We start from the raw sequence: 18224 nt of genomic DNA on the forward strand, positions 1-18224 counted from the left end.
CATGGAGTAGACTGCGGGACCAAGAGCTCTCAACATTGACAAAACGCCTCGAATCAGCTGGACAGAATTGCCAATACCCACAGAGAGGTGAAGAGAACAGAGGAATGGCCTTGCAATGTCCCTAGAGCCAGTGATGGATGTGCTCAAAGAGGAGAGGGGGCAGAGGTCTCCAGTTGTGAGAGCTCAATGATTTCAAGTCCATCTTGAACAGAAAAAGGAATGAAAATACAGGCGAGGATTTTTTCAGACTACGAACAAGCATCAGCTCCAGCAATCGCTAAACCAGACGCAGGAGGGAAAATGCCAAATGCCTGAGCCACTGGCAGTTCCTTCAAGATTCCTGTCCTGCATCTCCTCATGGGGCAGGACAAATGGGATTCTGGCCTCCTGAGTTAAATCCAGTGCCTCAGAGGAGCTCTCGTTTGATGACAAAGAGTAGCCCCTCTGGGAGACCTCCCCATGGGTTAGCTACAACACACCACAGGCCTCCTGATACAGCTCTCAGACCATTGTCGTTTAAAATGTCCCTGAATTAAAGTCACTTTAAAAAGGAAAGTGAGAGAGAGAGCCCTCTACTGTCCTCTCAGATCACAGCATAACAATCAGAGATTGCAACATAGCCCTGGGCAGCCTCATTTGGTACTGGGGAGACTTCTGGAAAAGGATTGTGCCTTTCTTGCCCTCTCCTCCCCACCAAACAGGCACCAGGTCCATTTTGCTTTTCCCTCCCAAGGATACAACTCCCAGCTGGTGCACATCTGGTTCCTCGGGAAACATTAGGCAACCCACCAAAGATCTTGAATATTTTTCTGAAGCTTTTGGATAATCCTAAAATGTTTTTCATGAAATAGTGCCTTACCAACACTTCCCAACTTCCCCCCAGGTGTCTGCTGCCTTTTTCTTCCTTATAATCTGTTTATAATCCCCTGTACTTAAATTTCTCAAACCCACTGACACTTTTCCAGAGGCCTCCTCAATGCATCATCCTTTCTCCAGACTGGGACAGCCATAGGAAAGTACAATGGCCACTGATTTTTCTCTGGACATGAGGTGGGAGGTAGAGGATTTTGTGAGTTGAATTGTCTCTCCCCAAAAAGAAATGTTGAAGTCCTAACCCCAGTACCTGTGAATGTGACTTTATTTGGAAGTAGGGTCCTTGCAGACGTAATCAAGTTAAAACGAGATCATGCTCATTTTACTCATACTCTTGCTCAAAATGAGGATCAGATGAGCCCTACACCCAATGACTGGCGTCCTTATAAGAAGGTCACCTGAAGATACTAGAAACACACAGAGAAAACAGCATGTCAAGATGGAGGCAGACATTGGAGTGATGCCACTCCAAGCCACGGAACCTCAAGGACTGCCCACAACCACAAGAAGCTCGAAGAGAGGCGCGAGACAGATTCCCCCTCCCCTCCACCATGGCCCTGCTGACTCCTTGGTTTTGGACTTCTCGCCTCCATAACTGTGAGAGAATGAAAATCTATCTTAAACCACCCAGTTTCTGGTAATTTGTTATGGCAGCCCTAAGAAACTAATCCAGAGAAGAACAGAGAAAGCCAAGAGATCTGTCCTCTCTCTCCCTCCCTCTACCCTCCCCCAATCCCTTTGAGGGCCTGTTTTTTGTGCCCAGAAGGAGAAGCACTAACCTGGGAACATGACAGCACACCCCTAACACAGACACACACATGCGCACACACTCATACACTCAAAAAGAGGAGACTTACCTCACTGGGCTCAATGATGGCCACGTTGTCTGCACCCACTCTCCTCTTCATGCGGGCAGCCATGGAGATCCCACCACTGCCGCCACCCAGCACCAGCACCTCATAGTAGTTCTTGGCTGCCAGACTGGCTCCTGTGTGCAGCTGAAGTGAGCTGGCCTGCTGAGTGCCCAGCCTGAGGAAGCAAGCAAAGAGCCGAGCACGGGGGCCCGACACCACAGAGACCAGGGGGGTCATCTTCAGGCTGGATCAGACTAGAAAGGAACAGATAAGGCTATGAGTCAGGAAGGGATCACTATGAGACCAAAGCATTTTCTTTTTGGGAGGAAGGGGAGGCTGGCATCTGGCCAGCTCCAGTTGGTGCCCACCATCTCACTTCAAGACCACCTTCCCATCTGGCTGTGGTTCCAAAGTGTCCTGAGAGTGTTCAGTTGATAACTAACAATCGGCTAAGCTCTCCCTTTCTCCATTTCTCCCTTTCCGCCTTTCAGGACATCTAAGACTTTCTTTGAACGAAGTAAGCCTTACTTTTTAAGTTCTTTCTATTTATTTCTCTATACCATCCTTGTCCACCCAAAAACTCTAGGGCATCATGTGGTTGTATCCAGCTGTCACCCATTCTCCTCTCAGGCACACTCTATCTTTGGCTTTTCAATCCATCAAAGATGTATGAGTCTGCAGATAGAGACCTGTACAATCTCTTGCCATCAAGGGCTCCTAAGACTTTGCTGAAACAGAAATAGTCCAGCAAGAAACCCACATTCTGCAACCCAGAGTTCAGACCAAGGTAATCAGGGCCCAGAGTCTCCTAGCTTTGCTTGCCCAGGGACACTCAATTTAATCAAATCACTGGTGACAGAAATACAAGCAAAGGCCCTCCACACCTTTGACAATTTCAACCAGATGATAAAAAAGCCATAAAAGGAGCCCTACCTGGTATCATTAAGTTATATTTTATGTAAAGAATATGCACATGCTGCTAACCAGTCTTTTATTATATCCAATTCAGTAAACAATCTTCCCTTAATAGTTCCTCTGAGAGAGACACTTTACCTCTAGGAAAACGGGTTTCTGCTCTGAGCACTCAGTGCTTTGGCAATGAGGAAATAAAGGCTTCTCAGAAACTGGCCTTGGCTCACCCCATCCATAGAACTGGCTTTATATCTTGGATATACCATCTACTTGCATAATTTGGAGGGCCCAGATGCAAAATATCTCCCTCTCTGGGTATTACAGCGTCCAGATTCCACCATCAAGTTCAGTCCTTTGGGTTCAACAAAGCTCCAGCAACCCTTTATTAAAATGCAAGTACCCAGCTGAAGGATAACACTTCTTGCTGCTAAGGTCACTCACTTCTTAACAGGAATGATTTAATTACATGCATTTCCCCCTACTAGAGAAGAGGAAGCCTACATGAGGGGATTAGAGGAAGCTGAGAGGGGAAAAAGGCTATGAAAGGAAGAAGGAAAGGTCCTGGGGGAGGGAGAAATGACTGGGAGGAGAAGGAGGAGCCAGAGTGCTGATTTCAATCAGGATTAACTCTATTCCAGTGTTTTGGCACCGCGACAACCTCCTCAATATTTCAGATCTGTGGGGAGGGAACATGGGGGCCCCCAGTAAGCAGGACAAGCTTGTACATTGTTGCCACAAGTTTAAAATCAATATGAATCTTCTAGAAAAGAACATTTCTCATCCTTTGACCCTGCATTTCCACTTCTGGGACTCTTGTCTTTTAAGACTCAAGAAGACAAACCTTTGCAAAGATATTTCTCATATATTCAGTCATAATATAGTCAGCCCTCAGCTATCTGGTTTGAGGATTGGATCTGATTACAGCCTGGTTACAGAAAAATGTAGGCTCCACACTGGCCAAGGAAGGCTCAAGTTCCAGAGTGTTTTAACCAAGCTTAATTTATGATTACTTCAACTGAATATTGGGGGAGGGGCAGAGATAGCAGTCTGAATGTTGAAACTTTGGGGAAAGGTTAAGTAAAATATGGTTACACAAAATTATATAAAGACTATTGTAGGGGCACTAGGCAGCATGCCCCCCTTTAAAACCATGTGTCCTTGAGGCTCCTTGTCTGGGCTACGTGCCAGCACTCAGGATAATAGTCCTGGGGTTGGTTAACCCAGCCACTTTCTTGTGGGCTAGTTAGCACAAAGATCCTCATGGTCTGAGGGAACATGGAGGCCCTCCAGGGGGGTTCTGGTCCTTGGAATGCAGGTGAGACAGGGACAGTCTCCCTTGGCAAGCGGGTGGCCTTTGTTCCTCTGCCTACTTAAGCCAGCTTCTCTCAGAGGGCAGTAGCAGGTGCACATTTCCTGTCCAGCTGGCCACCACTGGATCTTCCCTGTAAGTAACTCCCAATAAACCCATATGTCTCATTTGCTGTCTCTGGGTCTTTTCTTTGGTCTCTCGGCAACCCATTGTGCACTGCTCACCCAGCTGGGCATGTGGCGGAACAACTATATAAAAGACTACATAAGTCTTTTAAAATTATGTTTACAAAAAGCCTATAAATTTTTTGTGTTATGATCACTAAATACAATATGAACTCAACTATGTCAGAGAAAATGCATTTAAAAACAGATAGCAAAATGCTGACACTGGGTACGTGGTTTTCTCTGGGTTTTAGAATAAGAGGTGATCTTGATTTCTTCTGCTTTTCTGTATTTTATTAAATTTCTACTATATACATATATATTAATATTATAATAAAATCTATTTTGATGATAATCACTAACATATATTAAGTCTTTTACATAGTATTTAATTTGCAAGTTGGCTGCCATTATCATTCCCATTTTACAGACAATAAAACCAAGGCAAGGAGCAGTCAAATGACTCCCTCAAGGTCATACATCCTGTAAGCTGTAGACTGATTTGAACCCAGGCATTCTGGTGCCAGAGGCTCTATGTTAAACCACTACACTCTACTATCTCTGTGATCTTTATCAACAACAGAACAATGCTAATATGTTAATGTTAAATGGAAAATTATATATATATATATATATTCTGTTTCTCCACACTTCCCAGAAAAGGGAAACCATTTTTCATGGTACTAACACTTAAATATTAGCAATGTTTTGCTATAACTATAATTGATTTTTTTCCTCTTCTTTGTGTGTGCTTTTCTCAAGTTTTCTTTAATGAATTCTACATTTTAAATTTTGAAAACCACTCAGTTTGATTTTTTTTGTTTTTTTTTTTATGGTTGAGGAGCAGAGGAAATCACCAAGCAGGATGATAGGGAAGGAAGAAGATATTTTATGGTGGATAGAAAGCCATCACATCCTGCTTTTCTAAACGTCCACAGAATGACAGAATCACAGCAAAACTCCTCACTTCCCAGAAAAGGGAGCCCACTTTTTCATGGTCCCGACACTACATCTTAAGCCTATGGAAAGAGTTAAAAAACAAGGATCTAGAAGGAGGCCTGGCTAAGCTTCCGGTTTCCTGCCACTCCATCGAGTCTACTTCACCCCCGAGTTCCCTTTCAGCCTAAGACCCCATGATCCCTCTCTTGAAAGAGGAAGCATTGGGGCTGGCCTTGTGGCATAATAGTTACGTTCACATGCTCTACTTCAGTGGCCTGTGGTTTGCGGGTTCGGATCCCATGCGCAGACGTAACCACTGCTCATCAAGCCATGCTGTGGCAGGCGTCCCATATATAAAATAGAGGAAGATGGGCACAGGTGTTATCAGGGCTAATCTTCCTCAAAAAAATAAATAATAAAAATAAAAAATAGTTAATAAATAAAAAGAAAGAGGAAGAACTTTTGCAAATATTTCCCACATTCAGCCAAGGAGGTTAGTTCTGTTTGCTTCAGGCCTATTTCTGGATTCAATATTTACAAACACAAAGTCCTTTGAATCAGTTTCATCAACTTCATTAATAACAGTCATCAAGCAGAATGTCTTGCCCTTGGAGTCGTCAGCTGTGAACTATAAACAATAATTTCAAAAACACAAAAGACTGTTAGAAGAAAAGTTCCAAGTGTCAAAACACCTGAAAATCTCAATGACACTCTCATTCTAACAATGTAACAGCATCTAAACATCCAGATCAGAAAAAACCAGAACCATAATCTAATGCTATTTGTGGAGAAGGTGGGGCATGATACAAAGCCAAAGATAGAAACAACCCAGGGCAATAATGCATAATCATAATTTTGTAATATCCCACTTTGGAACTGCAGTACAATAAAATACATATATAGAGAGAGAAATTTGGTCTTTGTCCCCTGCTCCTAGCACAAAGCTCTCTCTAATACCTTTGGAATTTCCTAAATGATAGGAGTTATTTGTTATTCAATAACATATAATAATTTTGAGCCCCATTCAACCATACTGGAGTTTATGTTAATGAAGTGACTCAGAGTGGGACCCTAGATAGCTTCAGGATGGAGACTGGTCACCAGAAAGACCAAACATGTGATTAGAGGGTTGGAACTTTCAGCCTTACTGGAGATTGAATTCTATAAAAACTCTTGAACAGCAAGATTCTGAAAACTTCCGAGTTGGTGAGCACACTGAAGTGCTAGGAGGGTGGCACCGCATACTCACCAAGGGCATGAAAGCTCTGTGCCACCTCACCCCTCATACACCGCTCTATGTGTCTCTTCCATTTGGCAGTTCCTGATCCTTTATAACAAACTGTTATAGCAAAGTGTTTTCCTGAGTTCTGTGAGTCATTCTAGCAAATTATCAGACCTGAGGGAGAATCCTAGGAACCCCCAAATTTGCAGTCAACCAGACAGAAATATGGGTCACCTGGGACCCGATTTGCAGCTGGCATCTGAAGTGGAGGCATTCTTGTGTGTCTGAGCACTTAATCTGTGGGGTCTAGTTACTGCTGGGGGTTATCGTCAGTATTAAATTGAATTATTGGTCATCCAGTTGGTGTCGGAGAACTGGTTGTGTCGGAAAAATCATACATTTGGTGACACGAGTAGTATCAGAAAATATCACTCAAGGAACCAATCAGAATTTCTGACACTGACCTAAATCAAGTCTATAGCAACAACCGAAAAAACAGACAAATTGAAGGAAGCAACGGTCACACAATCTGAACCACAAGACGAAAAAAAAGAAAACAAAGGCCAAACTTGACCCTGCAGTCAGCAGATTAGAACAGAAAACCAACAAAATAACTAAGGAGTATAAATCTAATATGACTTTGTAGTTTCCCTAGAAGCTAGCCTGAAACATATGTACTTGATAGGTTAAGAAAGAAGAATTAACTATCAATAATACCAAAGAAGGCAGCCACTTTCTCTCCACATTCTTACAAGGTGAAACACACATACTTTTAAAATCAATAAGTAAGGCAAATTTAACTTTCATTTAACAAGTGGCCATGCAACACATTTTATAATTACATAATACTATGCCCCTAAATTGGATGAAAAGTCCTCAATTAATCCTAAATCAATTGAGTGCCTCCTTCAAAGGATCAAAACAAATGCTTTGCTCTCCCTGTGATCTAACTGGAGAAGTAAAATCCATGCTGACTGAAAGATAAGACAGCCTCCCAGGCATCTCCTATTCACATCACTGGCTGCTGGCTCCAGGCCCTGGTCCAGACAAGTCTTAGAGGCCCCATACTTTCCCACAGCAGGCTCTTCCTGGACAGGCAGTCCAGATCGCCTGTGTCAAAATCTCCTTAATCTTGGGTAATGTGACATGCTACTCACTGGGTGTCAGCTAGGACACCTGGCAGAGTTCAAAGAGATCTGGCCCATAAGCAAGGATTATTCAGAGCATTTTTAATGAAAGATCCATCAGGCCAGCAAGACCTGTAGTCAACCTCTCAGCTATTTTGCTCTTGAGGAAACAGTGGGCCTTTGTATGGTTCGCAGTTGTTTTCTCTCAAGCCTACACCAGGCAGGGCCCTCTTTGCTTTCGGTTTCAATAACCACAAAGCCAACTTTTAACATATTACCTTCGTAGAACACTTCCAACATCAAAGAGGAAAACAGACAACCAAGAGCCTCCAGCTCTCACCACCCACTCCCTTCCTCCTACCTAACCTCTCTGCCTCCGGTTTCCCTGGACCAAGGTTACTCTGAGCTGTTCTGTCTTGATGGTCTGGATCCCTGTGGGCTCCAATCTCAGAGACACAAGTGAGTCTTGACTACACAGTACAGGCTGGGCTTTCACCTAGTGCCCAGGTGGTGAGACTGCTGGAAGGCCCCTCCACTAGCTCCTCCCCTTTCTGGGCCTGTTAAATTAAATCAGGTGTAAGGCTTCATCAGTTACAGCTCTCAGCCAAATTACCAGAAGGCAGAACTTGATAGGAAAAAGTAGGGAGAACCTGTCATAATAATAATAGCTAACATTTACAGAGTGTGACTAGTTGTACTTTACTTATGCTGTCTCAGAGACTCCTTACAATAACTTTGTAAAAAGGGGTGTTAGTATCCCCATTGTACAGATGGGAAAATTGAGGTTTAACATAAGGTTAGAGAACTTGCCTAAGCCCACATCACTAATTTAAGCAGCAGAATTTAATTCAAACTGATTCCTCAATTGAGTTCTCACAGCGTTAGACCTAAGAAATAATTCAGGAAAAATGCCTACCAGCTAAATTTTATTTACATTCCTTTTTTTTTTTTTAAGATTGGCTCTCAGCTAACATCTATTGCCAATCTTTCTTTTTTTTTCTTCTCCCCAAAGCCCCCCAGTACATAGTTGTATATTCTAGTGATGGGTCCTTCTAGTTCTGCTATGTGGGACACTGCCTTGGCATGGCTTGAAGAGCAGTGCTAGGTATGTGCCAGGATCCGAACCTGCAAAACCCTGGGCCACCAAAGCAGAGCACATAAACTTAATCACTTGGCCATGGGACTGACCCCTACATTCAAATTTAAAGTAGTTTATGCCACATGGAGTGGGGTGGAAGAGTATGGTATTAAATTTTAGTTTATAAGCAAATTAAAAGAAAATATTTTAGGTTTTTTGAGGGAGAGGCAAGGTAAAATAATAGTATTGATATACAATTTTTTCCCCTTTGGTGAGGAAGACTGGCCCTAAGCTAATATCTGTGCCAATCTTCCTCTATTTTGTATGTGGGTCACCACCACAGCATGGCTTGATGAGCAGTGCAGGTCCAAGCCCAGGATCTGAACCCTCGAACTCTGGGCCACTGAAGCAGAGCAAGCAAACTTAACCACTACACCACCAGGCAGCCCCAATGATATAATTTTTTAAGAGCCTTTATCTTTTAGAAATACTGGGATTCTTACAGTCAAAATGATTTGGAATTTGATTGAAAATCTTACAGGAAGTGGAGTAGGTGGGAAATGTAGATGACACAAGATTGGCCATGAGTTGATAATAATTTGAAGCCAACTGATGGATTTATATGGGCATTCCTTGTGGTAGTATATTTTTGTATATACTGAAACGTTTCCCCAATAAAAAGTTAAAACGAATGAATGAAACGGCAAAAGAAAACATCAAAACAGGGTGTCAGAGTGGGCATTGGCTTTGCTCTTCAGTCACTGAAATGTTAAGGTCTGGGCACAATTATTTCAAGTAATAGCAAGATAATAGAAGTACAAGCAACAGCAGCACAATTTCAATACTTCCCTCCCATGTGCAGAGAGCTTTACACTTAACAAGGCCCACACCTGAGCCACACTGGAGGTCTTGATACCACTTTACAAATGGGGAAATTGAGGCTCAGAGAGGCAAAGTGATCTTCCAAAGGTCACACAATGAGTCAGCAGTAGGGCCAGAGCTACAATGAGTCCTTTCTGTGAACAGCAACTTTTTCTGAATGCTCTTTGAAGCAGCAATTCAAGGAGGAAAAAATCTTCTGGTCTGGACCTTCTCCCAACTCCGGATCTCAGGACAGCCTCATTGCTAGGCTGGGCACCGCGCAAGAGTGCTGCAACCCCAAGTGGCCCCACACGTCATCTTCCAGAGGGGCAGGCCTCCAGGCAGGGGCAGATCCAGGTTTTATGAGCACTGAAGTCTATACAATTTGAGGACCCAAAATTACAAACATAAAATTAGATACAATAGTTAATATCAATTTTCAGTGAGAAAATAAATCACAGTAAATGTCTGGATCCTGAGGTCTCCTTTAGGCAGTTTATCAGAAATACAAGCACAGAATTGCTTCCTGGTCACAACCTGGCTACCCCTCCCCGCCTGGAATCCCCGCACCCACAGGGGCCTGTGCGAGAGAGGCCGGGAAGCTTAAACTTCATTTGTTTCTGGGTAAATCCCCCTTAGTGCCCTCCCACCCCTCTGGGACTTGCTGAACTTGCCGGCCCCTCCTTCTACCAGTCCTGAGCTTTGCCAATCCCCTCCATCCCTCCCCAACATAAATGGCTGCTTTGGACAATCCGAAGCTGGATCCTGATCCTTACTGTAAAACTGGCTCATCGCTGCCCCACCCCAGACTCCCATGTTCCAAGCCCCATGCTAGATGCTTCAGGTACATACCAACCCCATTTTACAACTGAAAAAAGTAAGGCTGCAAGGACACTGGTTACATCCTCAAGGCCACACTGCCAATAAAGGACAAAACCAGGTGGAGGAGATAGAAAAAAATGAGGGAGGGAACCGAAGCAAACGTCATCACTTCTCTGTTACATGGCGGACACTCCCGGGAATTGGCTCACACAGTTATGGAGGCTGACAAGTCCTGAGATCTGCAGTCATCAAGCTGGAGACCTGGGAGAGTCAGTGGTGCAGTTTCCATGAAAGCTCAGCGGGTTCAAGACCCAGGAAGGGCTGATGTATAAAGGCAGGAGAAAACCAATGTCCCAGCTCAAGGCAGTCAGGCAGACGGATTCTCTCTCAGTCACGGGACGGTCAGGCTTTTTGTTCTGTTCAGACCTTCAACTGACGGGATGAGGCTGCCCACACTGGGGAGGGCCATCTGCTTTACCGAATCCTCTGGAAACATCCGTATAGACACACCCAGAATAATGTTTGACCAAATATCTGGGAACCTCGTGACTCAGTCACGTTGACACGTAAAATTAACCTTCACACCCTCTGCCTTAAACTATAAAAGGGCAGGTCCAAATCTGGAAAATCTCAGGAAGGGAACTGTTACTCTGACCAGATTAGTACCACTTTGGATGCCAAGAAAATGCCAAGCCTTGCCCCATAAATGTTATGGTTCCTGAGATGATCTCATCTTAAGCTGAAGTACATGCAGGTAAAGGATGTGGTCATATTCGTGGCACTTATCAATGGCACTGGATTAGACACTTCATGGAAGCTTCCTGGAGATTTTTCGAGTCCTATTGTACTGATCATGTTTTCAGTTTTCTGATTTTATGATTTGACATTTGGGGGCTTTGTTAATCCTAAAGAGATGGCCTTTCCCAGGGTTAGCTAACTGCTAAAGATAGTAAACAAATTTGTCTGAGACCATACCCTTGAAAAGTCATCCAACCAACCCAGAGCCCATACTTGAACCCCCTCCTCCTGGAGCCAGACATCAGACGACTAAGGCAGTCCTTACACCACGGAGCCCAGTAAAATTACTCAAATTGGCCGATCCCAAACCTGGTCAGCCTGTTCACCCTACCTCATGAAACCACAATGTAGGTTTGCCACGCTTTCCCCTCAATTTTTCTGCCTCCCGACCAACCTGGGTGCTTCCCTGTGTGGCCCCACACCTTCTGTTCCTGAGGAACTCAGAGTAAAACCTTCCTCCACAGGAGTCACCTCCTGATGTGCTGGCCTCACCATCCCTGATTAAAACAACTCCCAGGCAGGTTCTAATACACCTACATTTAAAAGCATTCACCAACTGTTGAGTCAGATGGAAGATTTTACATGTTTAACAAATTTTGGCTCTGCTCCTTCTCCTTACATATCCGCTGAACTGCCAGGCAGCATTTAAAAAGCGATTTAATTACATATTACTTTCGAATGTTATAATTACGTGGGTGAGTAGGCCAAATTTTTGCAACTAAATAACATAGCTACAGTATGATTTTTTAATGCGATGATGACTCTGGAAGAATACATCACCAGGCCTGCCTTTCCTTTGTCACACGCTCTATCAGCTGCTGTACTGAAACCTGAGCTATCTTCTCCACGAAGGAAAGTTCTCACATCTCTTTTATCCATTTAACCTTGATGAAGTGGAAGTGTTGGGGCCAACCAGTGGCACAGTGGTTAAGTTCGCACCTTCTGCTTTGGCGGCCCGGGGTTCGCCGGTTCAGATCCTGGGTGGGGATCTACCCACCACTCGACAAGCCATGCTGTGACAGGCGTCCCACATATAAAGTAGAGGAAGATGGGCACAGATGTTAGCTCAGGGCCAGTCTGCCTCAGCTAAAAGAGGAGGATTGGCGGCAGATGTTAGCTCAGGGCTAATCTTCCTCAAAAAATAAAAATAAAAAACAAAGGGGAAGTGTCCTCAGCCAGAAGTGCTCAGAAGGGTGTCTAAGGAAGAGTCTTCTACAGGCTATAAATATATGTACAAATCCAGGTGTATACTTCTTCTGAACTTGTCTCAATCATAGCATGGCTAAATATGCAGAACCAAAAATCAGGAAACATAATCAAGGTTATATTTTTATTTACAGATTTATTGCCTGCACAAAAGGTATGCAAATTAAATTACATTTAGCTATGCTAAATGTGTAAGTATATCTTTATGGAAACAATAGAGTTACATGAAATCTGCATGGTCACAATTCTGCCATATCTAAGAATGTTTCCACAAGTGTTCATTGAGTATCTGCTACATACAAAGACTGCGCTGATGAACAGAAATTTCCCCACCTCAGTCCTGGTCCCAGTCCCAGTGCACTAGCTTTAGATGCTAAGAGAAGAACAGCAGAGCTTGCCAGCTACTGAAAATGTAAGCCAAGAATAAGGTGAGCCAAATTTGAGGGGAAAGTATTTTTAATGTTAGAAGGTCTCATTTAAATATTGGCATGTTAAGGGTAGTTAGAAAGTACACATCCTTCTCTTTTGAGCTTGAGTAGGTATGTCCCAGTGCTTTGGGTTTTCCTCCAAACTCAATACAGTTTTTTTGAATGAACTAAGTTCCACTTTCATTCATTGTGTACACATCTGACATGTAAAGGTATTAAATAAATCCACTTATTTCATTAGTTCATTCTACGGTCTGAATGATTGTGTCCCCCTAAAACGCATATGTTGACATCCTAACCCCCAGTGGTGATGGTATTAGTCGGTGGGGTCTTTCGGAGATGATTAGGTCATGAGGATGGAGCCCTCCTGAATGGGATTAGTGCCCTCATAAAAGAGGGTCCAGAGAGATCCCAAGCCCCTTCTACCATGTGAGGAAACAGTGAAAAGGCATCGGCTATGAACTGGGAAAAAGGCCCTCACTCGACTATGCTGGCACCTTGATGTTGGACTTCCAGCATCCAGAACTGTGAGAAACAAACTTCTGTGGTTTGTAAGCTACCCAGTCTGTGATATTTTGTTACAGCAGCTCGAACAGACTAAGACAATTACTGAGATCCTTCATCGTGCCAGGCCCTGTGATAGGTGCTGGGAGAAAAGCAAGGAATGTGTCACATCAGGTCCTTGTGCAGACAGAGCTTCTGTTCTAGTGAGATGGAGCACATGTCAGCCCCTCGTCCTCCCATTACACCCTCCCGAAATGCCCTTTCTTTTTTCCTCATCTTATCCATGGCCCAAAGTCCAGCCCAGCTTGATTCTGCTTCCAGGCTCTGGTCCCATCTGTCCCCATTGACACTCATAGAGTGTCTGGGCCCTTCTTGTCATCCCCTGGGATGGTCCAGACAGTTGGTGGCAGCAAGCAGAAAACCTCTGCAGTCTACCAAGAGTGAGCACAGCCACGTCCTCAGGAACAGTTACCAAAAAGTGAAGTACCTTTATTTTCCAACACCTATATCATCTCTGGATTAGTGGAAGGAAAGTGAAAGCTTGGTGAAACAGATAGAATCTGAGCAGGAGGTTAAAGACTGGCAGCATGTTGACAAATGGAAATGCTATGGGAAGGGACACCCAGAGGAAGAACAGCATCAGTAAATGAATCAGAGAGATGGTGGCTGCCCTCCAGATCTCTCTCCAGCCTTCTGTGCCCTGCTCTGAGTCCTGAGAGCTGAGCTGTAAGAGAGGCATCAACTGGCCTCCTTTGTCCTCTGGCTTCCAGTTGGGTTCAGCCAATGGGAGGCACCAGTAGACTAGAGGATGCCTCAGTTCAGCAACGGCTGTATGCCTCAGCTGAAGGCCTTGGCTCCTGTGGGGTAGCCCTCAACCACAGCTCTTTCTCAAGGTTCTAGTAATCACTCCCTCTACTTGCTTCTTCAGGCGCCAAATCAATCCAATTGCTTCACCACTCTTACTGGCTCCCCTTAACCCTGCCCACACCTTGATAAATGGTTATTTTACTAAACCCTTCTTAATAACGCTGTTCAAATATGCCATCTGTTTCCCAGAGACCCTGACTGATAAGGTAGGAAGGCCTAGAGCGTGTCTGGGCAATGGAAAGCCAACCAGACTTGACTGATGTTGAGAAGAGACAAGGAAGAAATATGATAGCCCAATTATAAAGGGCCATGCCAGGAAACTGAGGTTTTATATTGAAAATCAAAGTTTTAAGAAGTGATAGAACAGAGGGGGCAGCTTTGAGAAAATGACTCTAGTGTCAGGAAGCAAATTAAATTGGAGGGACAAAACCAGTTGTGAAAGTCAGTTAGGAGTAGTCTAGGTGTGAGTGATAAGGGCCTGAATAGATGCTAGCATCAAATATACTAGGAAGATTCAGATAAGACCAAGGTGGGAGGAAGAGAATAATTGGATGAGAGGTAGGAAGGGATCCTGGGAGGAAAAAATGTCAAAGCTGACATCCAGGCAGCTGAGGAGAGAGGAATTTTGTGGGCAAAAACCAGGCAGTCAAGGCAAGGGCAAGTTTGGGACAGTTGGGTTTGAGGTTTGGGAAGCAGAATCTCCTAGAATGAGCATAGCCATAACTGTGGACAAGGAGGCAGGCAGCCTAGGGCAGATGTCCAAGAGAAGAGGGAGAGAGAAGATGGGATAGGCACATGTGCGTAAAGTTCTGGTTTGGGAGCTTAATCCTAGACAACTGTAATTCCATCCTTAGATCACAAAGTGGCAACCTGCTTGCCAAATATAGACCTGAGCTGTGTTTTATTTGACACAGAGTTTTCTTAAATTTTGAATTAGTGCCAACATTAAAAATTTGGGACATCTCACCAAAAAAATTCCAGGTGGTTGGCCTCTGACAACACTGAGTCCACGTTCTCACATGTCAAGACTTGGCTGGAGCTGAGTAGTCATTGCCCATCTAGACCCTGCATGAGGTTCCAGGTGACCCCAGCCCCACTCAGCATCTGTTAGTCATTTATGTCACCTGCTCAGCCCTGGCGTGCATTTGAGCTCGTAGTCCCCGCTAATGGAAGTGAGAGTCCTTGGAAGTTCTTAAGGAAACTGATATCTTAGAAGACCCCCTGGCGGAGGCTGAGAAGATGAAGTGGAGCAATTCAATTGAATTCAGCATTTTTGAGTGTTTGCATGTGCCAGGCATCGGGCGAGGCATTGTGGAGACTACGCTGAATGAGAAGAGTCTGTCTATTGTAACAAGAGAGACCAGGATTATGAAGATCTGGCAAGTGGCTGTTTCAGAAATTCAGGCACCAGTGAGGGTTTGGAACAGACAATGAGAACAGAGATGAAGCAAAACACATGCTGCAGGCATTTTTGTGACAAGTCAGCTATAGAGGCTAAAGAAGGAAGAACGTGAACTATGACATTGTACAGGTGGCTATGTAGAGGGTATCTAAAGATACTGTAAGTAACAGTATTGTATTACTCACAGTGCAGTAAAGGTCCAAAGCAGGTGAGTGAGAAGGAAACCACCCCCCTTGACAACTGAATGGGTGGTGTTCTGCAGAGAGATTATACGGGCTGCGCCCTTCCTCTTGGCACAGCTCCTCTTGAGTAACGGCAGCTTTGTCATCGCCTATGTGTTCAGGAACTGGGTTACTATATTGTTAACAGACACAGAAAATTGAGCAATCTTCATTTAGACTTGCTGGGCCACATTGGAACTCGATTTCAGAGCTGTTATAAGGCCAAACATTTGTTTAAACATTAAGCTGGGAAGCAAGTTCTCCGATAGTGGACCAGGAGCGAATCATCGGGGAAAAAGAACAAGAGTATACAGCTCCTTGACGATTCAGGGTCTAAGCCCCATTGGGGTTCTTTAGGCTCCCAGCTCTTCAGGGTCAAACTGTAGGAATTTTCTTTAAAGAGTTACTAAGAATTACTAATGAGGACTTGGCAATAAAACAGTGGCTTCCTTTGCTGCTCAGAAATTTCCTACAAGTTTCCCCAGCCTCCACCCATTCTACAATTAGAAAGCATTATAATGGGGAGGCAATGACAATTTCACCAAGCCATCCATTTGCCAAGCAGAAAACAAAAATTACATTTGCAGAAGGAAAACTCTTGCATTCTGACTCCAGAAAAGAAAACAATAAGTCAGTCAATTGGATTATTTCAACTGAAAGTCAAAGGTTTTGAATGAATTACATAGGGAGAAAATGCCTTGTTTTTCTGCTTCCTTTAGCCAGTGGGAGCTTGGCCACTCAGGTTCTAGTGTATAAATAATCACAATCTAGTCCCCCGTCCCCTCTATCATTCGCAGCTGGCCTCTAGTCACGTCTGCTGAAGATCTGCGTGTGCCTGTGTGTGTCCATCCCCAGACTGCAGAACACGACCCAGTGGAGAGGGAGGCCTGATGTGGAATTAACTTGCTCCCAGCCACACAGCAGGGATCAGCTCATGCCTTGGCCTGCAGAATCTGTTAAATGATCACAGTAAAATTACTCATTAGCCTCAGGAGCGCTGGGATTGCCACTCAGTTTCACAGACAGAAGACTCTGAAGGGTAGAGTTTCATTACAAATAGGACTGGCCAATTAGTCAGATCTGTTACTGCCTGGAATCCAGTGTGTGAGGTCTTAACGTATCAAGAAAGACTCTTTAATTACAAGTTATACATCTATTGTTTGAACATGATTGAAGGGACGCCAAACTCAATCCTTTAATGGTTCGGACAGAATGAGGGGTAGGCTAGGTAACAGGTGTGCCAGGTTCCCTAAGCTCATGTCCTTCCTATGTCTAACCAAACGACACAGTTCCCCATCCTAGTGAAGCCTTGCCTGAGGGCGTGTCAGGAGTCAGGAGACTCACGTCCTCATTGCAGGCAGTGCCAGGTAGGGCTCGTCCTTAACCATTCTGAGCCATGCTTTCTCCATCAATGAAACACAGGATTGGACTGGCTGTCTTCAAAGGCCCCTTCCTACATGTTCTACTAATGCCTTAGATTGATCAGAGCTGTAAATTATTGCAGCAAAGACTGACAAGGGTTTATAACCAGGACAGAGGTTGTGGAGCCATGGGCAAGTCACTTAGCCACGTTAAGCCCATTCTTTGAGTATAAAATAAATTGACTTTAAAGGTCCTTCCTACTCTATGACTCAAAACAAACTTCGATTTGATCACCTAGACCTTGAAAGGCTCACGATCATCAAGCAAACCCAGATGGCCATAAAATGGCATGGCCTCTCCCCATCTCAAGCACCACTCACATGCTCACAAAGACACAAAACCACATTTACTAGACCCAGAACCTCCTTGGGATACTCCCACAATCTACACTATAAATGAGGTGGTTGTTAAAACATATCATTTTCCTATGGAGATATCATGGTTTGCCTTAAAGCAAACTGCCAGGGAAAGTATCGTGGAATGAAAGCACTACAGGCCCCACTATTGAGGCCTCCCTTCCAGAAGTCAGGGATTGGTCCCAGGATGTAAACACAGATATTCCTTCTCCACTACTGTACGTAGGGCTGGAGCTGCTGGTTCCCAGCTGGACAGAATGAAAGCTCCCTGAAGGCTGGGTTAGGGCCAAAACTTGCAAATTCATTATGAATAGAAGAGAGTCACCCCGTGGTACCTAAGGATGATCATCAACACCATCACCCTATCATCCACCGTGCATTTATAAAGCACCTACTACATGTAAGGCACAACATGGCCCGGTCATTGACGAGGCCTGGTCACTTGTTGAAGATGCCGAGTTCTGCTTTTCCTAACAGTCAGAATCAGGAAGGTGAATAAGGCCGACAGGCTCCCAGGGACCATACAGAGTGTCTGTAGAAAGAGAGTATGAGATTCTCCTGGGTAGGTGGGGAGAGGGGTCCTAAGAGCAAGTGACGGATATGTTGGGATCATGACTTAGAATAGAGGGTGCGCGTATTAATTTGCTACAGCTGTCATAACAAAATGCTACAGACTGGGTGGCTTAAACAACAGAATTTATTTTCTCACAGTTCTAGAGGCTAGAAGTCTAAGATCAAGGTCTCTTGGGCCTCTGTGTAATTGAATCAATATAATCTTTTGATGTATTAACCAACTCTTTTCACCTCCATATTCCCAGTTACCCTGTGAACCATTTATGCATTCAGACATGAGGCATCC

At 44.3% G+C, this 18224-nt stretch overlaps 1 protein-coding gene across 4 annotated transcripts in view; it reads right to left on the reverse strand.

Moving 5' to 3' along the window:
* The window catches only part of SQOR (sulfide quinone oxidoreductase), a 44729-nt gene that overhangs the window by 22730 nt on the left and 3775 nt on the right, over positions 1 to 18224 (reverse strand). For all 4 annotated transcript variants that reach the window (XM_070581172.1, XM_070581161.1, XM_008524834.2 and 1 more), the window contains exon 2: positions 1731 to 1981. In XM_070581172.1, coding sequence (XP_070437273.1) covers positions 1731 to 1964 — 234 coding nt within the window. In that variant the 5' untranslated portion in view covers positions 1965 to 1981. The remainder of the gene's footprint in view (positions 1 to 1730; positions 1982 to 18224) is intronic.

This window comes from Equus przewalskii, chromosome 1, assembly GCF_037783145.1.
Source record: "Equus przewalskii isolate Varuska chromosome 1, EquPr2, whole genome shotgun sequence".
Taxonomy (NCBI): domain Eukaryota; kingdom Metazoa; phylum Chordata; class Mammalia; order Perissodactyla; family Equidae; genus Equus; species Equus przewalskii.